At 38.6% G+C, this 14,750-nt stretch overlaps 2 protein-coding genes across 2 annotated transcripts; both read left to right on the top strand.

Moving 5' to 3' along the window:
• LOC123307414 (hapless 2-like) lies at nt 1–4,653 on the top strand. The gene is made up of 2 exons (XM_044889701.1): nt 1–984; nt 2,564–4,653. Exons 1-2 carry the CDS (start codon nt 30–32, stop codon nt 4,576–4,578), a joined length of 2,970 nt encoding a protein of 989 aa, XP_044745636.1. The 5' UTR covers nt 1–29; the 3' UTR covers nt 4,579–4,653.
• Nucleotides 4,654–6,489: 1,836 nt separating this feature from the next.
• Nucleotides 6,490–11,955, top strand: LOC123307415. Its single transcript, XM_044889702.1, has 2 exons — nt 6,490–7,425; nt 10,254–11,955. The coding sequence occupies exons 1-2, from the start codon at nt 6,501–6,503 to the stop codon at nt 11,888–11,890; spliced, it is 2,562 nt and encodes an 853-aa protein (XP_044745637.1). The 5' UTR covers nt 6,490–6,500; the 3' UTR covers nt 11,891–11,955.
• Nucleotides 11,956–14,750: the final 2,795 nt, after the last annotated feature.

The following is a 14,750-nucleotide window of genomic DNA, read 5'->3' as shown; positions in this document are numbered from 1 at the left end:
CCCCCAAACTGTCACTTTCAGTATTTGACATGCGTCTTTTATACACCGCCTTTTTACAATGTTGTATTTTATATCACTCATCAATATTAATAACACCCAAATGTTTGGCAAAAGCCGAAAGTGATGACCGAACAGGGCACGAAGCCATCCCTAATAAAGTGAGACGGGATTGTCACACAAATCCCCCATCTTTCGAAATAAGGGCCTTATTGATACCTTGTTCCGTCAGTTACTGTCCTTGCTCCATCCCAGGTCAGCCTGCTACACCAAGGCCGCCAGATTTTGAATGCCAGGCCGACGAAGGCAATGGAAGATTATCGAACTGCACTAAAAAATTGATAATAACGGTAAGGATGACGAACGTTGGCAGAACCCACTGTAAGAACCAGTACGTTGTAGTGGACCACGTTTACGATCCTACCTCCGAGCACAAACAGCGTCTCCTGTACCCTTACGTGCTCAAAATCAACCAGAGACCCATAATGCAAACTTACAGTTTGGAGAAAGAAAGCAGTGTCAACGAAAAATCGACGGAGTTGGTTATTAATAAAAACAATAAGAACTACAAGGGTTGTAAGACGACAGGGGAAGATACGACCTGTGAGAGGGTCATGTACAAAGATAAACCTATACCGTACAGCACGGGTTTCTGCTGTTCCTGTGATGACGATAAGGAGATGCAGAGAGAGGTGTCAAGGTTGGAAGAAGAACAGAAAATGCTGGACAGAGCTTACAAACGACAGAATGACGAAGATGATATGGAAGAAATAGGGGATGAACATAAAGTTAGAAGACGCGAAGCATCGATTGAGACAACCGGTATAAGTGACATGTTATCCTTATCAACCGAGAGTCATCAGGGGTCTCTGACGAATTCCAGAGACAGTTCTAGAAGAGATGAAATGCTGGACTTGGAAAAAACCCTGAATTCTTTCGATGTTAATGATTTGCCTTCAGCTGAGGATAGTCCAATACATATAAGAAGTGAGTGTTACCAGTTCAATTTCAAAATTGTATGTTACGAAAATAAGATATAACACCTATAACAGTGAGACATGATGCAACAATAAGAATTGATTCATATGCATATCACTCGCTGATATTAATATCAACAGGTGTTTCGGTCTGAATCGAACTAGCCAACTTGTCATCGTTCTGAAAGAAGATCCAAACCAATCATCCCCCAGATCAGAACATAAACGAAGGGTAGCAACGGCATTTGCCCATATGCTCGGACAAATCGATTAATATTTTAAATTGTGCTTTTTTATGTGGAACATTCTTGTTTTAATTAATTTTTTAAATGGCGATCCCAATTTTTGATATCTGTTCTTTATTCTTGAAGGCTATATCAAGTTACACATGTAATAGTTAGATACTTGTACGTACTTGATCGTGTCAGATTTTCATATGAATGGTTAATCTCGGTGTTGCAGACGTGTTGGTCCATTAATCTAATACCAATCAGGAAGGGTTTTCTTAATCTGAAAGTCGGAAGATGATAACAAGGCATTTTGTAAAAATATCTCCCTTCCTGTACCTCTAATCGTTTCTGTATTCATCATGAATGTTGTTGATAATAAAATACGATACAACTTTTGTCTGAAGCAATTTTACATACTCTCAACCGTTTTCGAGTTAGAGGGCGATAAGTGCGAAGAGCTTAGCCACACATGCGAAAGGCCAAGGTCAATGTAGAAACCCAGTCTAATGTACATTCATCGCCATATATCTCAAAAACGTTCAAACGTAGAAAAAATTGCTTCGGACAAAATTTGTAGAAAAAGTTATGCTCTACAACTTTTATAATAAGTGCGAAAACAATTTGAAGCCCAGGAGAGGAGATAATTTTAAAAAAACTGATTTTTGTGACCTTTATTGCTAATTCTTATTGTTTCGGCTTGCTGACACTGTCAAATTAAGAGAATACATATAATTAAACACATATATCTTAATCTGACACGAGTATATACAATGATCGTTTTTTCTTTTACTATTCTGACAGGCTCTCCTAGACAATTCTCCCTATATACAGGTCTAATTTTTGGTAGAGTTACTCTACGGGGTCCAAGGTTATGGTTATGCGAATGATTTTAGGTGGCAAAACTGGCAAGTTTGTTGCTGGTGTTGGTGTGAACTCTCTATGGTAATGTTGATTTTGTTTTGTTTTGTGATGAATCTTTTGTTGAGTTTTTTTTGAATTCTTATATTTGCCGATATTCCCAAAAATATGAACAAGTTGGCTTTAAAACTTAAGTAACAAAAATTCCTCTCAACTTTTGCCATCCGACATGTGGTCATTTTGATAAAATTTCTTATGCATTCGTATTCTACCCTCCTAGAAGCAGTTGTTGTCGTACCTACCTACAAGAATTCAGTTTTTGATATTTTTGTCTTATTGAATTTCTGGCAGAGCTGTTAATCTTTTTTTAGCCGAAGGCTGTGGAAAAAACCTTGAGATGAATTTTCTCGTTAAGACAGCATCTGATGTTAGGAGGATAGTTTAGGTCTCAAGCATATATGAGCCGTTATCTAGCATTATTACTCAACTTCAAATTTACAGGAAAAGAAGAGAGCATCGATAGTTCCGAGGATTGTGCCCAATTGAGCAGCGACTCCGAGGAATGTGAAAAAAATAAGAAGAAACCACAGAAGAAAAATCCGAAGGAAGAAACATTCGCGCAAAAACTGGCTAAAGAATGCGAGAAGATAGCGAAAAACGTAACAGAAATACTGAAAAATGGCGGATGCGACAACAAACTGACGAAAATCGATTCTGACGCCGAAAATCCGAAGCCGTTCATACACCCCCGTGGTGGACAGGACTGTAGCAATAAGACATGCCCGACAGACGTAAACCCAGAAACCTTCCACCAGAGCACCCATTGTCTGGTCTTTTCTAAACTGTGGTACACGGTATTCAAGATGTCAAAACCCACGGTTTATCACGAATTGTCCCTGGAAATATTCGAGAAACACGAGGATCTACTGGGACATGTCATCTGGCACGACATAACCAAAGGTAAACCTTTAACCATTGGAACCACCAAAACGGAAGATACGGACGATGATGAGGAGGTGTGGGCAGGGTATGTTGGAGAAGATCCACCTCCACATTCCTTTGGACTTGACCCAGATATCCATAGACTGCTAGTTCCAGAACCAATTGAACCATGCGCCTTACTGAAATACCCAGAGCTGAAGGGAGGACCCTACGAATGGCTTGTTGTACCAAACTACATGATAACTTACGATGGAGACAGATGTGACAAGGTTGGTGTTGGATTCGAAGCGTTCGTCAAACAACCCAACAGGTGTAGTATGCCTAGAGGAACTTGTTTGAAGAACCAACCAAAAGACCTTTGGTGTCACGATCATCGTTTGGAAGAAGTGGGACAGTCAGGGTCTTATTTCTTGAAGTATTTTGGATTTTTACCCAGGTGCCCCATACGAAACACTACAGAGCAAGGAGGGCAAAATTTGAGTATGTACTTTCGCAGTGCTTACATCAGCACCATCAATATAGAATTGAAAACGGATTACAACTTGGTATTGAGACCACACGCTGCAGCAGTTATAACAGAAGTATACGTTGACAGCACAAACTACATCAAATCTACCGTAACAGTAAAAATCACTAACACTGGTTTAGTCTATGGCATCTTCTACGTAGCACTAACTGATTGTCCCTTAGATATGCCTGCAAGTTTCAACAACATCCAAACCAAATCCGCTGTTATACAACCACAACATCAGCACATCTTCGTGATAGAAATAATGTGCACATTGCCAGAAAAAAAGTTTCACTGTTCGATTGAAGCGAAGAACGTTAAACACGAACTGTTGGCTTTTAGAAGGATCAGGTTCCAAAAGCAAGACAGGTGTCTTTGCATATGGCACTGTGTGTGTACGTGTATTGAAACTGATGGAGGGCTAGCTTGTCAACCTCTACCTTTTGACCATTACAACGCTGCTGGTTTTCACGGAGGTCTTCCTATGGCTGCTGACTACGTTCAGTTCACTTTACTGGAAGAACTTACTAATATCTTGTACCACCTCTTCCTCACCATGACACTCCTCCTGATCCTTATGGGGGTTATGAAAGGGGTCATAGGTTTCTTCTACAAGCCAATAGGGGAATGGGGTCTATGCTCCATGCTTGGTTTACCGAAACCCATGAAGAACTACCACGAAAAGAGCTTGAAAGGTAGAGAAGTGATTTATGATAAGGGTGGTTGGCCAATTCATCCCGATACCAAGAAGAGGGTGAGGAATGCTTCAATGGTTGTGGAGTTCTCAATAAACGCTATATTTTTCCTGATTTATCCTTTGGTGATGATCAATGTGATAGTGAAGAGGATGTGCTTCGTTGATGCAACTGACGAGTCGGATAAACAACCGTGTTGTTTGTGTGGACAAAGACACCAAACTGGGGAGTGTCCTTCCTTAGGTATACTTAAAGGTTTGGCGTTTTTTAAAAAAGTGAATAAAAGGTCGGAGGATGGTTCAAGGCGTCCTAGAAGGGATGCTTCTATTCAATATTCATCTCGAGAAAGTGTGGAATGCTCTTGTTTTTGACGACTCCATTTAAGTTGTATATTTTTTAACATTATAATGTATCTACTCTGTAAGTCATAAAAAAACATCGATATACCTTGTGTGATTTTTCTCTATTCATGGCCATTTTTCCTCCTTCCTCCTCATGAGATTAGCAGAGCAAGGCATGAAGACTTTATGAGCAGTCAGATCTTTCGTCAAATCAATATATTTGAAAACTGATCTCTTCTCCTTTCCATGCATTTGCATAACTAGATTAGAAATCACTTCACTCAGTTTGTTTTGTATGAAAGTTGTTTATGTTCATTACAGTCTTTCAAATTCATTTATTTTCTGAGGTAAATTCACATTGTGAAAACTACGTATACTCCATTCACATTTATTTTAGCTGTCGGTTGGCCATGAAATAATTTTCTCAAGTTTTTGTAACTAGAACGGAGTAAGGTTGGCACTGATGAAATGTCGTTAATGTCATAACGCCGTTGCCACTAATATCAATTTTTATTATGAAAATACCGTAGGTGATTGAAAAAAAGAGACAGGGTTTTAGGAAGTGCTATTTAGAATTCAAGTCCGTTCATTCAAATAGTTATACCCTGATATTCTAAAATCCACAATACGTCAGACGGTAGCGAACATATTCAATGTAAGAGAATTTATATACTCATGTTTCATCTGAATCTAAACGACTTATATTTCAGCTGAATATTTCCACAATCAGAAAGATTGTGAATGAAGGGGATGACAAAGAATTTCCTTCTATTGGGAGACCCAAAAAAGTGGTGGCAGTTGAGAATTTTATGTTTGAGTGAATTAATGCGAAAAGTTTACTACAGGATTTTCGATGAATGGCATTGTAGAATAAGTTCCCGAAAATTGATTTTTCTATTTTTCATTTGTCTTGTCCTATACTTTGTAAATGTCTTAAGGTGCCAATAAATACCTAATTATTATTATTATATCAATGCATTAAGATGAACAACGACAAATACGCGCCAGTTGTCCTGCTAATTGTTTATTCATGTGAAATTTTTGTTCAAAGGTGAAGTTCATCTTGAATTGAAACTTCCTTCAATTCCTTTTACTTATATTGATGCAAGATGATTTTTGTTGAAGAATTTACATTCTTATAATTATCTGTTAATTCCTTCGGGAGATACCCATTCCTAACCACTGCTTCATATGCATTTTATCTTCGGGTTAATATTTTTAAAATCTACAACTGATGTAACGTATTCAAACTTAAGCCAAAGAAGATAACGAACATTAACTCTCCTCAAGCTTGTGCATATTATGATATTATACTGATCTCTTGTATTTTCCATGCAAATAACTGGATTTGGTATGCCTTCAATCAGTTTGTATAAACTTCAATTATGTTCGTCACATATTTTCTGAAGAGATCCGACATTGTGATTGAATACATAATAACAGAAACTTTTACGTAGAACGGGCAACACAGGGTTGATTTAAAACCCAAAAATGTTTTGACAAGCTTCATAACCCCACATTTTCGTACTATAAAGTGTGGAATATGTCAAATTGGCCAACCGAGTGCTGTTATAATAGTGGATGGAGTATAGTTTGAATCAAAAACTCGTTCTCTACCGAATGCCAACACATCTATTGGCTAAAACATGAACTATCTGCATAATTCAGGGGACAATTTATCTGTGGTCTTCAACAAGTATAGCGATCGATTTCCATTTCGTTTGGTATTTCTATGATTTCCATCTCTCTACTGTCCATACTTGTACGGACCAATTTTTTGTTTATAAAAGGCAATTCATTTCATAAGATTGATAAGAAAAGTCAGCTGATCCCAAATGCCCCATAACACTGGAAAGTTGGCAGCCCTCCCTTGCAGAACGCGAAATAATCATGAAATAATGGCGAAATACGTCAACTGTCAACAGTATCGACAATGAACGTTTTTTCCCAGAATGACAACAACGTCGGTTTTGTTCCTTTTTCTCTCGTTCCACGTCGTCGCCCCTTACTCATTCCCCTTCGAACTGTTCAACACAGACGAAAGATCATGCTACACCAAACCCTCCAACTACGAAGTGAGAGCAGTTCTGATACCCTGTCATCCACACCCCCACCAGCGTCGTCGGTATTGCGGTCAAGCCGGGAAATTGCAAGGGTTTGACTCCAACGTGTGCGAACAGGGCAAGCTGAAGAACTGCGTTAAAAAAGTGGCGATCACCGTTAGAATGACCAATGTGGGTCACACGAATTGCGAGAGCCAGTACGTGGTGGTGGATGAAGTGTACGATTGTCAGACTGACACCAAGCAGAAATTGCTGTACCCGTATGTATTGAAGATAAAGCAAGAGCCTCTGCTTCAGACTTATAGGTTGGACTGCGAGAGCAGCGTTAAAGAGAGGTGCAGAGCTATGGAAGGCATGGACGATGGTGGTAGGAAGTATTCCAGACGTAGAAAGAAGCCATGGATGCAGAAGATACCGTGGGTTGAGTGCGACAATAGATTCACTTACACCATACAGAAAGTTAAGAGAAGCGCTAGATCTTATGGGGATATGAATAATTATTATCAAAGGCAGATGGCTAACACCAACCCATACCTTTCTGGAGGTTATCCGAGAAGTTATTACGAAAACGAACCAAATCATCAAGATAAGGTCCCTCAATATAACTACGGCAAATTCTCCAATTATTTAAAGGATTATGGAAATGCAAATAGAAGAATCTGTCCTGTAGATGAGGTGAATGATAGACAGAAAAGGATTCTTCCTGGTGGAAACGTCAATAGTGCCCCTTTTGGTATAGAAGGAGAAAAAGATGTTCTCAGTAGCATTGAGCTTCCCATCAAATCGCCGACGAATACAGGGTGTGACAGTTTGGGTAGGTCCATTTAATAGTTTCTACAAAGAAGAGAAAGATATGCAGTCTTCCATGCACAGTCTTCATTTCAAATGACGAATATCTTTCAAATAATACAAGTAGATTGGGGAAAAAGAATAGTATATATTTTACCGGGTGGGAAAAGCCTAACATTGATAATTGATGAATTTTACATTTATGGGACTCCTTCAGAGTTGGTTGAGTCAGTGAATACTGCTTCATTAGAATTATTGCCAAAAAAATCAAGAGAAACCTACGAATATACATATAAACATTTTATGGACTACCGCAAGAGTAAAAACACGAGTTCTTTCTCGGAAAATGTCGTAATGACATACTTCTTGTCAAATAACTCGTAATAAAACAAACTGATTTTAAAATGTAATCTGCAATGCATCGAGATTTTCAATCATTTATCTAGAACACTAACAACTGTACGGAAATATTATTTCCTTATGATTTTTGAAAAACATTTTCCTCAAGTTATAATGCTTCTATCATATAATCGTGAAAAACTCTTATAATCGATTTTCACATTCTGCTCTTGATGTAAATTTTCCATCACTAAGGAATTTTTACAATAAATTCGTTATTTTTATCGAAAATTAAATACCAATTGTCCAATCGAGAGAGGAATATTCAATATTTATTGCCAACGAAATTGCAGTAGCAGTAACTCATTTATTGTATTATAAAAACTACTTCGTTGACCCAATGGAATTGAAAAAGTGAGTTTCGGCTTGTTTTTCTAATATACAGGGTGAGCCCTTGACTCGTACAAATATTTAAACAGAAGATTCTTGAGGTCAAAAGAAACACAAAAACTTCAGTGTCAGATGTCAGGTTTCAAGGAGTCAAAGAATCACCCTGTATAGTATGTGAACGGATCACCCACATAACGCACATTTGATTTTATTCGTTGCAGAATTTAGTGCTCTACAAGTACTATAATAGTTGCTTAATCGATATTCAGATTTCCTGTCGAGATATACCGGAAACACCACAAAATTACTACCCCTGAGGGCACTTTTGTGGCCACCTAAAGTTAAGCTCCCCTCCCCAGAAGGGGAAAATCTAGGATAGGTCACTTAGAAACGGAGAAGCCACTAACACAATGAAATTTGTTGTAGGAATTAAACCCTTATTGAATCTCTTTGGGGGAAACACTGGACTTGACCTGAATTAGTTCATTTAATTATTTAATCAAGCTCTAACAAACACCTCTAAACCAGTAACAATATGCGTGAGTTCTTGGCTGTAATACGAGTACTGACAAAAAAACAACATAAAAAAACGACCAGTACAACTTAAACCACATTAGCCAAAAAGTAACTATTGATGACCTTGTTTGCCCAAGTAAACAAATCTACAAGGATGTATTGATATCTAGTTAGCCTAGACTAGTTCCATGCATAAAAAAAAATATTGCGTTACCATAGCAACGAACAATAACTCATTAGAACTGTCAGTGGTTGTCAGAAGTTCAAGGTCGAAAAAGTAAACCAGAAAAACGCAATAAATTAAAAGAAAGAAGATGTCCACCGAAATTGTGGAAATCGAAATCGAGCCATTATTAAGTACCTGTATTTAAAAGGGTTAAGAGGTAAGCAGATTTACGAAGATATGCTTAATACCCTTGGTGATCAATGTCCTTGGTATGTGACCGTGAAAAATTGGACTGCAATCTTCAAAAGAGGTAAATTTTCCATTGAAGATGATGACCGATCGGGAAGACCAGTTTCTGTGTCAGTCCCCGAAAATATCGATGCAGTTCATGACATGATTTCATCAGACCGTCGAATTGGGCTGAAACGGATATCTGAAGCACCGAATATTTCATACGAATGCGTTCATCATATAGTTCACGTCAATTTGGACAATTGTTGCAAAATGAATCCTCAAATGTTTGAATGTTAACCAAAATTGGGCAAGGGTAGAAGCATCGCGTTCAATCTGTGCTCGATTTGAAAACGATGCAAACTTCTTAAACCGAATTGTTGCTATGGGTACATTTCTACGATCCAGAAACAAAGCAACAATCGATGGAATGGCGACACTCTGGTTCTCCAAGACCTAAGAAGTTTCGTGTAAAAAAATCTGCTGGAAAAGTTCTTGCTTCAGTTTTTTGGGATTGCCATGGATTGATTTTTTGGATAAGGGTAGAACAATAATCGGAAATTACTATTCGACATTACTAACCACTGTACGGGAAAAAATTCAAGAGAAAAGACGCGGAACGATATCCAAAGGTGTTTTGTTTTTGCAGGACAACGCCCCTGCACACAAATCTCATGTTGCCATGCAAAAAATTCGTGATATAGGGTTACAGAACACCCCCCTTATTCACCAGATTTGGCTCCATCGGACCATAATCTCTTTCCTCAACTGAAAAAAAGTTTAAAAGGTCGTAAATTTTCTTCCAATGAGGAAGTTATAAGAGCTGTGGAGGTCTGGTTTGCAGAGCAAGAAGAAACATTTCTTTTTAAAGGTCTAGAGACGTTGCAGGTTCGCTGTAATGAATGTATCCAATCAAGAGGAGAATATGTCGAGTAATAAAATATTTTGACATTGAAAGTTTGTTTGGTTCTATAGTAGGCTGAGAATTTTTCATTATATCCTCGTAATTTATTGGAGAAGCATCAAAAGGACTAGTAAAGAAGACATCAATATCACAGTTGACAATTCTCAAATTTATCTTTAGCACACTTTAACTAGAACTATCACTGTCTTAAGTTATGACCTGAAACCTTGAATCTTCCTGTATTTAGTCAATTAAAATTGAATTGAAACGATAAATTCACAAATTTGACACTGGGATTTTTTTCCAGCTGGTTATTCCTCCCCCAACTACCCCATGGTACCAGTACCAAAGTCGAATTGCTACGAAAACTGCGCCTTATGCAACATGAGATACTACATATACAAACTTCAAGAACCAATAGTGAAACACCACTTTTCCTTAGAAATCTTCGAAAAACACCACGACATCACCGGCGGCGTGCAGTGGAACATGGTGACGGACGACAAACCACTCTTCCTAGGCACTTACGACACCGAATTCTGGGGAGGAAACGACACTTTCGTGGCCGGCTACAGCTCCAAGGAACCGCCGCTGAGAAACTTCGCGCTCCCCTTCGATTGCGTCAGGTTGCTGATACCGCAGTTCCCGTACCTCAGAGGCGGAGCCGGACGCTTCCTGCTGATCCCCGAAGGAATGTTCATCAGGAAACAGGAATGCTTCGATTCGTCCGGCGTGCATTACGGCGCGCATGAAAAATACGTGACCAAGAGCAGCGCCCTGAAGTACCCCCCCAAGTGGTTCTGGTGTCAGGATTACAAACGCGAGCGGCGTGGATACAGGGGCAACTTCTTCCTGAAGAACTTCGCGAAGCTGCCGCCGGTACCGCTGCATAACACCACCGATTGTTTCCAGAACTTGACGTTTTACTACGAGGGGCCGCATCAGAGTTTCATAAGCATCGAGATCAAGGCCGATTTCAATATGATGTTGAAGCCTCATAGTTCTGCCGTCATTACCGAAGTGTACGTGGATGCCACGCATTGTGAGAAGACTGACATCACGGTGAAAGTGACGAATACGGGGTTGGTCTACGCGGCTTTTTACGTGTTTTTGACCGACTGCCCTTTGCGTCTTCCAGCTGGATTCAGCAATATAGCCACCAGTTCCGCCGTCATTCCACCGCAACAACAGCATATTTTCGCGATAACAGTGTTGTTCCCGTTGCCTCAAAAGAAGTTTTACTGCTCGGTGGACGTGAAGAATTACAGACACGACGTTTTGGCGTTCAGGAGGATACGTTTTCAGAAGAGCGACAGGTGCATTTGTATATGGCACTGTTGCTGCACATGTTTAGAGGCTGATAAAGGTCTGAAATGTCATCCACTTCCCATTGATCATTACAACGCCGCTGGTTTTTACGGCGGTTTACCCATAGCCTCCAAATACATAATGTCGACATCCTTCGTCGAGGAATACCTGGTTCTGATGTTCAATCTATGCTTAACTATGACGCTCTTGTTGTTGATCTTGGGTGTCCTAAAAGCGGTTATAGGTTTGTGTTATCCACCGATCGGAAGGTTCGGAATGGAGTGGTATTTGGGGCTGCCAAAGTCGATCGATAGGTACTACGAGTCCAATTTGACGATGACGCCGGCGCAGTACGATAAGTTAGGTTGGCCGATAAACCCGGACGCGAAGAAACGTTGTAGGCCGACTTCGATATCGGTGGAGTTTACCATAAATGTTTTCTTTTTTCTGTTGTATCCGTTGGTTTTGTTGCACGCGGTCGTGGTTAAGGTTTTCACGCCGGAATATTCTAACGAGAATCTCGATAGTAAGGTTAGGAACGCGAAATTTCAGCAGTATAAGAAGAAGCCTTGTCCATGTCCGATGATCACTCCTCCAAAGAGTCCTAAATCGTGTATGAAGAAGTGTAAGAAATAAATATTGACGAGTTTTCTGGTCCGATTCTGAATTTTGAAACATTGTTGCTTTCAGTATAAGTATTTTGAATTGTATTTTGCATTATTAACTCTAGTAAAACTGGAATATGATCATTTTTCAATAGTTGTTTCAATGAAATAGCTAATATCAGGGTGTATTTGAAGGTGAGGCTTTTTTTTTAACAGAAGTTAGAACTGGTCAAAATGAAGAGTTTCACCAAAAATCACTTATACAAAACTTTCAAAATGACAAAGTTGAAAAAAAAAAATTAAAATTACGAACAATTAGTCAGAGATGACCATGCAAGCTATCTGACTTTCCTTACCTTTTCCTTGGTAAATAGAAAGGGTTATTCAGTTATATTTTTTCTTAAATTCATAGTTTTTAAATGTTCTGAACTCATTCGACTCCTGATGTTAGCTTCAGTGGTGATATACCCTTCCTGACTTCTCTCAAGATTTATTCTTCTACTACGAGGATGTAATGATATCTTGTCAGCCTAGACCAGTTCCATGCATAAAAAAAAATTGCGTTACCATAGCAACGAACAATAACTCATTAGAAGTGTCAGTGTGAAGTTTGAGGTCAAAAAAGTAAACCAGAGTTACGCAATAAATTAAAAGAAAGAAGATGTCCACCGAAATTGTGAAAAATTTGAGTTTCGAGCAATCATCAAGTACCTGTATTTAAAAGGGTTAAGAGGTAAGCAGATTTACGAAGATATTCTTAATACCCTTGGTGATCAATGTCCTTCGTATGCGACCGTGAAAAATTGGACTGCAAGCTTCAAAAGAGGTCAATTTTCCATTGAAGATGATGACCGATCGGGAAGGCCAGTTTCTGTGTCAGTCCCCGAAAATATCGATGCAGTTCATGATATGATTTTATCAGACCGTCGAATTGGGCTAAAACGGATATCTGAAGCATTGAATATTTCATACGAACGAGTTCATCATATGGTTCACGTCAATTTGGACATGAGAAAAATTGCTGCAAATTGGATCCCTAAATGTTTGAATGTTGACAAAAAAGCGTGCAAGGGTAGAAGCATCGCGTTCGATCTGTGCTCTATTTGAAAACGATGTAGACTTCTTTAACCGAATTGTTACTATGGATGAGACTTGGGTATATTTCTACGATACAGAAACAAAGCAACAACCGATGGAATGGCGACACTCTGGTTCTCCAAGACCTAAGAAAAAAATCCAAAAATCTGCTGGAAAAGTTCTTACTTCGGTTTTTTGGGATTGCCATGGTGTAATCATGATTGATTTTTTGGATAAGCGTAGAACATAATAACCGGAGATTACTATTCGACATTACTGACCATTCTACGGGAAAAAATTGAAGAGAAAAGACGCGGAAAACTATCCAAAGGTGTTTTGTTTTTGCAGGACAACGCCCCTGCACACAAATCTCATGTTGCCATGCAAAAAATTCGTGATTTAGGGTTAGAAAACCCACCTTATTCACCCAGATTTGGTTCCATCCGACTATCATCTCTTTCCTCAAGTGAAATAAGTTTAAGAGGTCGTAAATTTTCTTCCAACGAAGAAGTTATAAAAGCTGTGGAGGTCTGGTTTGCAGAGCAAGAAGAAACATTTTTTTTTGAAAGGTCTAGAGTTGCAGGTGGGCTGTAATAAATGTATCCAATTAAGAGGAGTATGTTGAGTAATGAAATATTTTGACATTGAAATTTTGTTTGGTTCCATAGTAGGCTAAGAATTTTTCAATATATGCTCGTACACAGGAATAAGGAAGTTGAGCATTCTCTATAATCTATATGGTGTAAAAAATGTAACAACGCCAGAATGTCAGTTGTGTTCTCACTATTAACTTATTTTTCCACTTGAAAACTCCTTTCGTACTTGAACCAGATGTTATAACCTCTCATCACTCTTTTTCTGATATTTCTTCCGTCATTAATGCCGTAAAGCAACGGAGTAACACATCGTTATTGAAAATTAACGACCAATATCGAGATAATCGCGTATTGCTAGCTGTCGTTCCTCTACCAGATGCTATTCTAAAAACCGAATCACGTCACTTCAACGGCTATTATAAATGAGATAATATTTAAAACGCCGTCCTAAGTGGCTAGTGCGTATGGGAGAAATCGTCATATTAAAAACCAATCTCAACAGTAGTCAAAACATGAGGAGGGTGAATCCGTAGCGCCAGGTTGGTGCAGAGCTGTACTATCGAGATTTCTGTGAGAGCTGAAGACGATGAACCCAAGACCAAGGTGATGAATACGAAGTGTTTCGTTTCTTCTGCATAGCTTTCAACTTCGTTATTTTAAATGGAACACCCTATATATTTTTACATTTTTGAATTCCTTGTTAAATTTGAATATGAGTTTGATATCACAACTATGTCTGAATTTCCAACAGTTTTCGAGAAATTTGACTTTTTATTAATATTTTGACAGTTTGAGGTACTTATATAAAGGACTATAGCTCCGTCCCTATTCTATGTTATTGATTCAAATTTGGACTTGAAATATTGATTCAAGTTTCTGTGTCTAGTCAATAAATAATACACTAAAAATCTTCTTTTTAAATAACCATATTATATAAAGTGCGTTCGAAAAACTTCGTCGTCAAGTAGGCTATGAAATTTTGAAGGCTGATGTTCGGTGGCTGAACGTATGTCTTTCCTTGAATTACTTCATCTTCCCAAAATGTAAACAATGATGACATCAACCTATATATCGTAATTTTGTGCGGAAAGGCACTTTTTAGAAAATGTTACAGGTTAATTTCACCCAACGTTCGCAAACTATTTCTTTCATTGAGTAAGATGACAAGAATCCAAACAATCTGAGGCGGTTAGAAAAATTTTTCGTAAAAATTTTAAC

This window comes from Coccinella septempunctata, chromosome 2 (genome assembly GCF_907165205.1).
Source record: "Coccinella septempunctata chromosome 2, icCocSept1.1, whole genome shotgun sequence".
Classification (NCBI taxonomy): domain Eukaryota; kingdom Metazoa; phylum Arthropoda; class Insecta; order Coleoptera; family Coccinellidae; genus Coccinella; species Coccinella septempunctata.
The sequence above is the reverse complement of the archived record's forward strand: the minus strand, read 5'-3'. Positions and strand labels throughout refer to the sequence as shown.